Source organism: Ambystoma mexicanum, chromosome 12 (assembly GCF_040938575.1).
Source record: "Ambystoma mexicanum isolate Mex_15411 chromosome 12, UKY_AmexF1_1, whole genome shotgun sequence".
NCBI lineage: Eukaryota > Metazoa > Chordata > Amphibia > Caudata > Ambystomatidae > Ambystoma > Ambystoma mexicanum.
In genome coordinates this window covers 397,593,454-397,606,846 of record NC_090936.1, presented here as the reverse complement: position 1 = coordinate 397,606,846, position 13,393 = coordinate 397,593,454, and the positions used below count along the sequence as shown (strand labels likewise).

Below are 13,393 nucleotides of genomic sequence, written 5' to 3'. Positions count from 1 at the left end.
TCATTATTCTAAAGGCCTTAAAATAAATGTGTATATATTTTTGATATAACAACTGTTTGGAGTAGTTTGTAAGTGATCTTGCTTTGTGTGCTCATTGCGGGCTTTCAGTCACCCTCACCCCTCTTGAGACCTAGTCTTGACCGCCGCGATCGCTACCTTGATTGGTCTGGCTCGTCCAGAGGTTACCCTGTTCCAAGTAATTAGGTTGGCCTTCTGAACTTCTGCGCCACCAGGACAGAGTTCAGAAATCCGTGTTAACAGGTGCCTTCTTCTGATAGGGCCAAAAATGGTGACTGCACAGGCATTGAAGCCTGGGTCACGCTGGTACTGTCTCTGGGAAGGAGCAGGGCTATGGCTACACCAGATGCGTTTTCCCCTTGCTCATTTCTACTCTCTGACTCCCCTTCTACTTCATCATATAATCTCCATAGTTCTAATATACTTTGCCCTTTTCTTAAGTCTGTACCTTTATACGTTGACAACAAATGCATGTAGATGTATTCAATGATCCCCCTATTTTGCGTGACTTCCATTGGCCATGCAGTAAACATTTTCCCTTCTGTCCCCATCACCCATTTATTATGGTATTTAAGAAGCTTCTCGCGATATGTAGGAAGTTCTGTACACACGTGCTCAATTGGTGTGCACATTTTGGATAACAAAAAAGTCTCAATGACGTAATGGCCAACAACAAATCGTCACAACAAACTGGTTTCTGTCAAAAGGTCTACAGAGCCACCCCCCCATGACGGACCTCTGTATAATACTAATAACCACAAAGGGAAACACAAAACCACAGTGCGCCTTCACACAACAACCTCGAACAAAATTTATTTTTTTCTACTCAAAGTTAAGACTACATTCACACCCCATGGTCCACTCTCTCTGACACTGCTCACAATACTCACTCTCCCACTTGTTGTTCTTGCGTCAGGTGTGTTCTTGATCTCTTTGCTCTTCCAAGGCCCTCCCATGCCATCTCTCGCCCTCAAAGTGCCCCTGAAACAAATCGCTTCTCCAGACATCATGGCCAAAGTGAGTTTCAACCTGCATTTAAACTATGAGTTTCAAGGTAGGCCAGCAGCAATTTATGGGGCTGAACTTTGGGGCTTTTGTCAATCCATTTCTTTCTCCATAAACGAAAGCAAATTTTGAAGCTAACTTTAAGAGTAGCTATGAGCACTCGAACTCAGATGTTCGAGTAGAAACAGTATTTGCAGTGTATTTATTGGCTCATTGCAGTGGAGCCATTAATACACTGGCTGTGCATTGGGGCATTCCCTCTCCTGGCAAGTGTAGCGCTGCCCTGCAATACGCTGTGCCCCAGGATGGTTGCATGTCTCTCCACTAGTGTAATGTGTCAAAAATCTAGCCTTTTACATCAAACATCCAGCGTTATGGTTTAATCCAAGCGTAATTGAAGAAAACACAAAACAAATAACAAAATGTGCTTTTCAGTTGAAGGAGGAAGAACACATCCTTAATAATTTAGCCAATTCGGTACACTTTATTATTATGAACTTTACATGTACTATGTGATGCATCTTTTGCACACTCACTTTATATCAACTTCATGTTTGATACACTTACTTTGGCAAGCTACGACCTTAGTTTTTTCTGTCGTACCGCTAATGAATCAATTTGTCATTGAATATACTTAAGGTCTATCGTTATTGACAATAATAGTCATTGCACTATGGATGCACTGAAATTATATAAAAGGAATGATCATCCACTATTAGTTTCTACTGTTGCCTAGTTTGCACACAGAGCCTGGATAGCTAAGAAGAAATATCTAGACACAAGCCCTGAATGTTTTGTATGCCTCTATATTGCTTGACTCCTATAAGTGTTTTTATTTTGATTGATTATAAATATGAGTTGGCACACATGTTAACTACCAATTGGATTTTCTATGTATAAGATTTATTTAATGTAATGTATTTGAAATTAGTTTGTATACTTAATGATTTTAAATTGAATAATGGTATTATACTTGTATTTATAAATCATTTCCTCAAACTCTGTCCCCCAAAATGACTCTACAAAGTCAACAACTAGATGACATGTAATCACCAGATGATAACGCTTGACAAAATGGATATCCTTCTATTGGAAAAGACTGTTAAAATCCTAAGTAATCATGACGTCACTGTTAATCAAAACCTTTTTTCATCTGTCCACTTTTGCAATTTCTTGTACCTGGCATTCCTACAAAATGTACAAGAAGTGATTGTTGTAGTGCTTCCACTGCTAGTTTAAACCAACTCAGTATAGCTAGACCTCCCTGCATATATCACAAAGAAACTAAAGAGGGTCTAAAATGCACTTGCTTCACTGCCATTAAACACATGTAATGTAATGTAAATTGGTCTTATATAGTGCCCTTCTGCCAGTAATGTTGGCCTTGCTGCACATCGCTCTGTAAGAAAGGAAGGTGGAGTGTGTTAGTCAGATAGTGTGATGGCAGATGCAGAAACCATTGGTGTTGATGGATGCAGGCTGGAAGTACCCTTTACCTGTGTGGCAATATGACAATCTGTATGTTTGTAAATGGTACTGATGGGGCAGGTTAGCCATATGATAGCCCCCAGATTGTGTAGTGCAACAATTGACAGCATGTACACTAGACCTGGGGGTCATATGAAGGAGTGTGGGAGGGGTACGGATGCAAGATTGTAGTAGTGAGGAGTTAGCTGAGGTATGAAGGGGATGGATGGGGGATGGAGCGTTGTCAGTTCCTGGCTCTTGGTGCTATATAACACTGATATTGAGGTGTAAACCAGTGTCATGCAGCAGAGGTTCTGGATGGTATTGCCAAGAGTTTCGATAATTGCTTCTCGCAAATTAGCCCAGGTTTCTGGCACACCGTTTTTAGTCGGTTTCAATTACTTTTAATTTATTTCAAAGTGGTTGTTTGAAAAGCCAAGTCTTGAGTTGTTTTTTGAAAGTCAGGTAGTTCACTTCCAGGTGGAGGGGTTTAGGTAGGGTGTTCCGCAGAATAGAAAGAGAGGATCCTCCTGGCCGTGAAGTTGAAAACTAGTACTTGTGCAGCATTGCTGAACCTAAGTGTTCTGGAAAGAGTGTTCTGTTTAAACATACTTCTAAAGGAAGAAGGGTCCCCTCCATGGTATGGATGGTGGGCGATGCACAAAGTTTTGAAATTAACCCTTTTTTGATATGTAGCCAATGGACAATAGATAATGCTGGTGTGATATGTTGTAATTGCTACATTCCGAGAAGTAGTCTTGCTGCTGCATTTTGAATTCTCTGAAGTTTCCTTATTAGGTAATCTGGGCGTCCGAGAGGGAGGTTGTTTGCATAGTCTAGTTTGGATAGTATTAGAGAAATTATGGCCATGTCCCTATTGGTGAATGCTAAGTAAAGTAGGATGCAGTGTAGCATGCGCAGCTGGGGCAAACAGCTTCTGCCGATGGCTTTGACCTGTGGATCAAGAGTGAGAGTATTGTCCATTGTCGTTCCAGGGTTCCTTACTGTGGTTGATTGTTAAGGGCCATCTCATCAGGGCAAGGAATTGTGGTGGAATTAGAACCTGTAGGATTACAGAGTATTAGTTATGCTTTGCTAGGTTTGAGTTTGAGTGGGCTTGCTGTCATCCATGCGTCCACCTCTGCAAGACAGTTTTAAATGTCTCGGGCGTTTGGTGATCTCTAGTTCAGAAATGTGTAGATTCATTGTTTTTCATCTGCTTAATTGTAGCAGGAGATGATTTATGTATTGATGATGTCTCGTAGGGGTGTCGTATAGATTTTGAAAAGGGGAACTGAGAATGTAGATCCTTGGGATACTCCGCAGGTAAGTGGGCGAGGCCATGAATTGTAGTTCCACAAGATAGTGGTTTCTTTTCTACCTGTGAGGACGGAGTTGATCCAGTAAAGAGGTGAGAAGCTGTTTCTTTAATACCAATATCTTCCAGTGTTTTAGGTAGGTCTTCTGACTGATGGGGTAAAAGGCAGATTAAATGTCTAGGAGGATGAGTGCACTCTCAGACTTTTCATGCGCATTGTTTTTAAGTGTACATTTACTAACAAGGCACCTAATAGAGAAATGTATTCTAGGCCAAGAATTCCCACAGCACAAAATGGCCAAATGCAAGTCCAATCAGACCCTTATATGGGGTACAGTCTCCAACTAAAGAAATGAATGGGCTGGAAGAAGAAAATGGGTGGCAAGCGTACTCGTGTTCTTGTTTGGAACATTGACATATTCTGTCTTTCCACACCTGGGTCCCCGAAGCTCAAGTAGCATTCGAGAAAGCACATAAATTGTGGCATTCCCCCCCTACAAATAAACCAATTTTCTTTTGAATTACAGTAATAAGCAACAACAAGAAAATCCCACTTAAAAGCAACTCAGTTTTATGTACAACATTACTACAGCTATTAATTACCACAGAAGAACTTTCATAGAACAATGTATCTGCACCCGTATCACCTTCAACACCCTGACCAACCAACAATGCATGACTCAAAATCAAAAGGATGGAAAATAGGGGCAATAACGTATAAAATACCTTATGATGCCTATGACAATTCGGGAGCCATGCCTAAACCACACCCTACTCTGATCATACTGAGGAAACAATCTCGTATAGAAACGCTATGCTGAAAGAAAGACAGACACCTTTGTGCACATTTTTATGCTGACTAGGCCTTTTGTAATGTTGCCAGGTGTGCTTAGTTCACGTTAATGCTTATACAAATATTACACTAAATGCATGCAGTAATACTGATGAATGTTATTGTTTTTTTTATCGCAATTTATTTAACTCCAATAGAGCCAAATTCTGAAAAATCCACAGAGGAGGAAAGTCAGACAGGAGCTGTTCTTCAAACCACTGACGACGTGCAACGTGGAAGCCATTCACGTGTATCACAACCCGAACTAATGAAAACAGGCGCGGCAGGACCAATGAACAGTAAATGTTTGCAAATACAACATGCACAGCATGTCATTCAAGAAGATCAGATTTTACAGGTTGATCATGGGCAACAGAAAGAGGACCTATCTCCTTCTTCACTACCCCCAGCACCTTCAACTCCCCAAGCAGACATGGGAGCAGAGAGACAGGAAAGAGAGTTCCTTGAAAACTATACGCGCCAACTAGACCGACTAGCAGAGTATAATCGATACATTGCTCAACATTGTCAACTATTTACACGCAAGAATGACTTGCATAATCAGTTAATAGCAGCATTAGCCCAGCATCTGAATGTCACAAAAGATTTAAACGAGACAATAACTAGGTTTGCATTAGAAAACCAAAATATATGTCGTGCATTAGTAAGAGCCCAAAATATTCCACCCCCAAATTGGCAGACAGTGGCTTCGCTGCTTGAAAGGCAAAATTATGTCTCCAGTGTGCAAGAACCCAGGTGTTCTGCTGGTGCCAGCACATGTGACACCCCCTCTTTAACACATCCTGCAAGCGCAGGTGCATCCATTGGACGATGGAAAGGACCAAGGACAAGGAGTCAATTACCAGAAGATGACACAGTGACTTTTCCTCAAGATAAGAAACGAAAATAGCTGATTTGACTGTTTGCTAATTGCTGTGATCATTCCACGCTATATGATGCCTGAATTACCTACTTAAATGCATACTGGTTTTGAATGAGTTAATGGCTTTTCATGTACCCACAATTGCCTTTTCATCTGTGTTCTTGTGATTTGAAAATATCTAATGTTATCTAATATAGCATAGGATTTATAACATGAGTTTGAGAAGGAGGAACACCAAGAAGCGTCCATTGTTTAAGCACTTACTTCTTGCAGAAAGGGGCTACCGAAAGGCTCGATCTAAGAAGGTAGTTTTGACATTTCATAATTAAGTGCAACATTGAGCACATTACTTGCCTTTCAATGCTAAATTTACAGTTGTTGACTTTGAGTGAATACAAACAGCACCATATGGTTATATAGTGCACAAAGTACAACATATGTCATGGCATAAGCGTATTACAAAACTCCAATGATGTATATGACCATATATCAGAATAAGGAATGTAGTTAAGTTTCTTTGTTCACCAAACCTGCAATGCCACTTGCAATGCCCTATTGAGATGTGTGGGGGTATTTTATCTCTTATAATACATGGTGACTTTCATCCTGCCCTTTACCCATCTTCCTCATTTTAATACTTGCACCCTCAATTCCAATATTAAAGATGTGGCGATAAACCACCAAAACATCTTTAGGCACATTTTCTTCGCATCAGTCTATTATGGATCGAGGCTACATGAAGATTCCCCGGACAAGTGCATGAACGTGCACACATGTTGGGTATCCAGATGCAAGAATATATTATTATTCTGATCTCCACAAAGAGCAGATTTAAATAAATTGAACCTATTGCTCCAGTGCTTGAAAAGAAACATGAGCCATACATTACTATCGACTCTGGCGGCAACGACTTTTTCAATTGTGACTGTCTATCCTGATCTTCATATCAGAGATTGCTCTGGATTTCCCACATGTGAATAGTGAGGGCTTGGGAATGTGGGTGGTCCCCGCGTTGCCATGCCCTGTCACTGCACGCTTGCAGTGGATTCCTGAAACAGCTATGCCATTTCCAGTGATGAAACAGACTGGAGGGAAAGAGAATGAATACGCGGTTGCATTATTAGCTATGCTCTCTCATTCTGATCCAAGATCAAAATAGGACCCGCATTGCAATGTGTTGTCTTGTGGAAGCCACCTTCACGATGAAGATATGTAGAAGAAAGTGCACGCTATATACTCAAAGTTAAGCAGTCTGATTGGCAGGCTGCATTGTGCCCTACGTTTAACACTTAGTTGTACACGTTGTCCTGTCGCCGTTTGACTGAAGTAAGGGCATTATTTAAATGTTTATATGAAGGAATGGTTGGTATCCAGGCAATGACATCATAAGTTGACACTGTAATTCACTTTAGCAGTGTACACGAGCGGTTTAACAACACACCATTTAGACAGTCATGAGGACTAACAGCTAAATATAGGAAATATTTGGTATTCCATCTCCTTCTCAGGAGACACCTGCTTGTGAACATTCAACCCACAAGTGTGTTACACCGATGTGTCCCTTGTCTTTTTAAGGTAAGGTCAACATATTACAGGAACAAATAGTTGCAAATAAGGATGCTATGCTTTGAAAAATAAAACCTCAATATCTATGCACAGAATACATATTTTTCAAAATGAAATTACTTATGCTACGTTGCTACACTTTTACTGTACTTGTTTGTTTGGCTCTTGCTGTTACCTCTCAAATCTCTGCTTACACAGTTTGCTTCATTTCATCCCTTGTTACTGAGATTCCACAATAAACCATGGCCAGTGTTGTATTCCTAGGCTACCTCAAACTCTTTGCTGAACTAGATACTGTACCTATTTAGGGTGATTCTACACCCCAGACAGCCTGCATGTGAAGTGTTCACATAGGTCATGACAAATTTAATAAAGAAAAACAACCATGTTGTGGGGAAAGATCAGGTCAAAACTGTGTGATCATGTGTACAGCCCTCAAGGTGTAATGCATACATGCAAGGTTGATAGCTACGTTTTATACATGATGTTGCAAAAGGCAAACCTATGGAACACATGCAGCAATGTGCCCTTACAAAGGTGTGAAAATAACTTGAAATGTGCACTCTTAGCAATGAGTGAGTTGAGAGGTCAGTTGCGCTGAGGCAGGATCTGCCTGATAATATAGGTGTTAAGTTCCTTACTGAATTGTTCACCACTTTGGGGAGTCTGAAAAGTCCAGCAGTTTTGTCTGGAATCTGAGTCCATACACTGAGAAGGATTGATTCTGTTAACAACACTGACAACTGAAAGGTAGCAGCTGTCTGAGGCAAGTGGCTATTTTGCTCAGGGTATCTCACTTGATTTATCTTGCCTTTCTCCTGTTGCATCTTTCTTTTGATTGTGTTCAGTTTGCCTCTCTGACCCAAGACGATGCAGAGGCAAAGTCACACAAATACACCAGTATTTACCTATTCTGTCCCACATTTTCTCTTTTACCTCCTTGGTCTCAGGCATTTAGGAAAAGACAACCTGAAACCCAACCAACGTTCTTGACCATTTTGGTTACTGGTTGCATGATCATTATGAACAGCCAGATCACTAGTTCACGATGTATCCCCAGGGAACTTGGAGAGAAGAAGAGAAATGTTGGCAGAAGAGCCTTAGTGTGAAAAAAAGACATACAGAAATATTGGAATCCTAGAATGGATACAGGAGAAACATCTATGGATATTGAATATGGCCTTGCAATAACTTACAAGGCTAAAATATACTATTTCAATCAAATACAGCCTCATATGCACAGTTTTCTTTTACAGTTGCTTGGAATATGTGTCAAAAAGCAGTACAGCTGGAAAAGGATCTGCAACAAATTAACAAAAAGAAGAAATATTCCATATGATCTGAGATTTATTGGGGTTGTCAACTCAACAGTATAAGAAATATATAGCCTGGGATACATTTTTCAAAAATTCTCTCACATCAACAATGAATTTACCTATTACTTAAGAGGTTGTTTAAAAACAATAATTATATAATCAATTCTTTTTTGTGCAATACAACATTTATTTTCCATTAATGTAGTTTATATAACTATCCCTAACATTCCCTGTACAATAGAACACACACAAATACAACAATTCATATCAACTGTATCAAAAAAGTATTACAAAAAATGTATTTGATGAAAATTGTTTTGACTTTTCAATAATTTGTATATATATTCAAAAACTACGGTCATTAATCATGAACCATATTTCATTGGCTTTTAGTCCTTCTAGTATATGTTATATTCCTGTCCTTCTGACATGTCCTTTACACATGTTTCATCCATATCCTTCACTTTTCTACAATATCCTCAATACTTCAACCGGTTTCAACATACAGCCTCTTCCATTTATTGACCACGTCTTCAACATAGAGATAACTTATTTCTATAGTAAGAGTAAAGCACAAAGGACATTACAATTTTGCTTCCCACCAATTACTTCATAAAAATTGAATTAATGTACTCTGCAATCATATTATTAATTGTATCTTTTTCTTGGGAGCATAATATCAACTAAATCAGGCATGCTGGGTCTTTGATATATCTGAAACCTAAAAGGATTACATCTCATTAACACATAGATTTTATTATTCACTTTTATAAATGTCTCTACTTTCCAAATAAAAAAAAATAGTCTCTTCAAATGTGATCATCTAAAGAAATGTATAACCAAATATGAGTCTACATTGCACCCTTGACACCTATTTTATTATTATATTTTATTGTATTTAATATTTTTCTATAGCGCAAACATGGCTAACTGGAGCAGCAGAGTGCTTTGTAAAAAACACACACAATATGGTACATAAAATATCAAAAAACAACAATGCAATAATAAAATATCCATCATGCTAACACATTTATATAGCCTGTCAAGAATTCATAATAAAGCCATTCATGATACTTCCATCTGACACATCTAACAAGCCTGTGACCAGCACCAACTGTTTACTTTCCTGCTAAAGTGAAGATAGTTCTCAGCCTGTCAAATATATTTGGGAAGTGAGATCCAGGGTTTAACAGCTACCCCAAAAAATGATCTTTTCTGGGTGAACAATCGCCTGAACTTTGGAACCCCCATTGTAGACACTCCTGACTCTGAAGCCCTTTTCGGCCTCCAGAGATTTTTTGTTTTTGCGCCAAATACTCTGGAGATCAAGCATAAAGTTATTTGCGTACAATGGATACCAGTTTAAAATGTATCCTAAAATGAATGGAAAACCAGTAAAATTTAATTTAAATGGGGGAATGTGATCATATGTTCGAGCCCCATATACTAACTGGGTGGCTGTATTAAAAACTGATTTTAGTGGAATCAAGGCCCACAACCTATTAATTGGATATCCTGTTGTTGTATACACCACCCACTTTAACATCTCACTTTCACATAAATATAGTGCTCTTGTTCATTGGTTGAGCTTTAACCAACTTGGTAAGAGAATCAGGACCCCTTATATTTCAATTACATGCATTCATCAAGAATCATAGAAAGCTGTTGTGTCTTTTCCGCTTGATCTTTAATAAACACCAATGGCACCCATATTTCACGTTTAGTTATCATCATGTGACACCTTTGCGTATAAACGTAAACATAACTAGAGTGTCATGAAAGTCCCATTTGCCACATTCCCTCTTTTTATATTTCAACTACATAGGCCCCAGCATATTTGTGAAAAGCTGTTGCATCCTTTTCCCTCAGTATTTATTTTTTTAAAAAACAACAAAGACCCACATATTTCACATTTAAATTTCACCATTTGACTCTTTTGATTATGAACATAAAAATAACTATACCGTTCATTTACTTCTATTTGTCACATTCCTTCTTTAAGCTTATGTACTGCATTCAACAGACTTCTTACAACATAATGATTAAATCAGAATTTAAAAATGTTCTGGATTTTAAAAATATTTTCTTCCATCCCTTCTTCAATTGAAGTCTATGTAGCACTGACATGTTACAACAATTTTAACAATCATAAAGTATGTTCATACAAATATCATGTTTCACATATTGATCACCATCATGTGGTTGAAAAAATGCAATATTATTTTATTTATATTCCTACAGTTTGCCAGATCATTTTCTCCAGAACCCGTTACTACAAGTGAGTTGAATTGTTCACAATCTTCCTGTTAGTAAAATGGCCCATTCAATCTGAACATTAAGCCCCCCTCTTTCATGTGAATTTAATCCTTAAATACACTCCTGCTTTTTTCTAGCCAATTTTAAATCCAGATTTACATTTTTACTCAGTTTTTCAATCAACCACCAGACTAGATAATTTTCATTATGAAAGACATCATTCAAATGTTGTACCAATGATGCTTCTAAGTTCTTTGTCCCAATTGTTGACCTATGTTCTATAATTCTTGATTGTACCATCCATGCAGTCTTTCCTACATATATTCTGTGCATTGACACAACGTAAATCACTTTCCTTGAAGTACATATAGTATGATCATTCAACTGCCACATTTTTCAATTATGTTCAAAAGATGTAAATCTTTTAGAAGAAGTGAATGAGTTACAAGGAAAGTGACCTTTATTCAAAGGTACATTTAACAATGAATGTACACAGGGATCTCTCAGTCTCATGTGAGATCTTAAGGAGCTTTCCAATGAATCCATAAAATCGTTTCCTTTTCTAAAATCAAATAAATCACTTGTCTCTAAAATGTGCCAGTTGCTCTTAATTAATTTTGTATCGCTTGATTTTATTTATAACAAAATAGCGTTGTGAATCTACAGCAAAAATACTATGCTATGGAAACAAAACATAATATCATAAAAAACACAGAAAACGTATGTTTCAAAGCAACATGCATTTTATTCTGTGCATTGCAAAATTTCACTAATTACTGACAAGCAAGCAATCAGCACTGTCTAGCTATGAGTGCTTTTAGCTTCCCCAACCCTCCCGGCTTCTCTCTAGCAATGCTCTCTCCATACAGCCAGCTCCCTAGCCTTATGCTTTGATGAGTCTGTCTCCCTTCTCTCTCAACCTGCTAATGAGACAGCCCCTCCTTCTTGCTTGCTCTCTAACTCCAGGTCCAGCCCACTGCTGCAGCTACTACTGCTACTGCTGAATCTACTCAACACAACCTAATGAACAGTACAGAACAGACACTGTTATACAGAAGCATTGTGGCTATGACGCACTTTACATATATGCATAGAAAGCATTTAATCGAAAACAGCATTTATACCTACGTGCATACATAATCGTCTATTGGAACACATTGACATGACATATTCTCTACATTGTATTTCTAAGAACAGAGCAAGCTCTCGTGTAAGATTCCTGTCTTCACTCGAGACAGTCTTATTCTAAACTAAAACAAACATTTTCTCTGCAGTCAGCAAGGTCATTTCTCTGTGCTAAACGTTCTGTAAGTCTGCCAAAAGGCAGTTGTTATGATAACATTTACACTGTGTTCGGCTGCGAAAAAAAATTCTCTCTCCATTCTCAGAATGAAGCATAAACATATGGACAGAAACACACAGCAGATCTCTAGCACCTAGAAGCACTCTACAATGTGCTATAGATGACAAGTGTGCATAATTACATGTCTCTCAGTAAATATTTAACCATAATGCAAAATGTTGCTAATTACTAACAAGTAAGCAATCAGCACGCTCTAGGTATGAGTGCTTTTAGCTACCCCCAACCCTCAAAGCTTCTCTCCAGCAATGCTCTCTCCCTCACAGCCAGCTCTCTAGCGCTAGGCTGTGATGAGTCTGTCTCCCTTCTCTTTCAACCTGCTAATGAGACAGCCCCCCCTTCTTGCTGGCTCTCTAACTCCAGCTCCAACAGAACCTATGAACAGAACAGAACAGAACAGAACAGCCACTGTTATACAGAAGCATTGCGGCTATGACACACTTTACATATATGCGTAGAAAGCATTTAATGGAAAACAGCATGTCTACCTACGTGCATACATAATCGTGTATTGGAACACATTGACATGCCATATTCTCTACAGTCTATTTCTAAGAACAGAACAAGCTATCATGTAAGATTCCTGTCTTCGCTCGAGACAGTCTCAATCTAACCTAAAACAAACATTTTATCCACAGTCAGCAAGGTTGTTTCTCTGTGCTAAACATTCTGTTAGTCTGCCAAAAGGCAGTTGTTATGATAACATTTACACTGTGTTCGTCTGCGAAAAAAATTCTCTATCCGCGCTCAGAATGAAGCATAATCGTATGGACATAAACACAAAGCAGATCTCTAGCGCCTAGAAGCACTCTACAATGTGCTATAGATGACAAGTGTACATAATTACGTGGCTCTCAGCAAATATTGAACCATAATAGCTTAGACCAAAACTGTAGTGCTCAAACATAGCCTATACTAAATGAATGCAAAATGAATTATTGATTAATTAATGGATTAGGCCACGCTAAACAAACCATAGAAAAATCCAGATTGACAGCTTGGTATCGGCAATAGTGGAAACAGCACAAAGAAAAGGTGTACACCAAACCACATTGCTGGGAGCAATGCAATAGTTAGAGAAAATAGAAAAACATTTAATCAATAAATGTTAAAAAAAAACACACTGTGGTTAAACTCATGTAACATACATACAATAATACATAATCACTGAAGTTCAAAAGGTACACAGGTTCACTAGAAATACAAATAGAGGGCAAAAACATGAAGCAGCAATTGGGTAACATGCTATTGTGACTAGAGTCCTATTAATGTTAGGACTGATTGGTTTTTAACCCAGGTTAGATGGAATGGGTCTGCAATTTAATGACAGTCCCGTGGGGTACCACTCCCCACTGTCACCATGGGGTACCAT

At 38.5% G+C, this 13,393-nt stretch overlaps 1 protein-coding gene across 1 annotated transcript in view; it reads left to right on the top strand.

Moving 5' to 3' along the window:
* LOC138512971 (myb-related transcription factor, partner of profilin-like) overlaps nt 1–7,438 on the top strand; it is a 196,463-nt gene extending 189,025 nt beyond the window's left edge. The window contains exon 4 of the mRNA XM_069627696.1: nt 4,799–7,438. Coding sequence (XP_069483797.1) covers nt 4,799–5,550 — 752 coding nt within the window. The 3' untranslated portion in view covers nt 5,551–7,438. The remainder of the gene's footprint in view (nt 1–4,798) is intronic.
* The last annotated feature ends 5,955 nt before the right edge of the window (nt 7,439–13,393 follow it).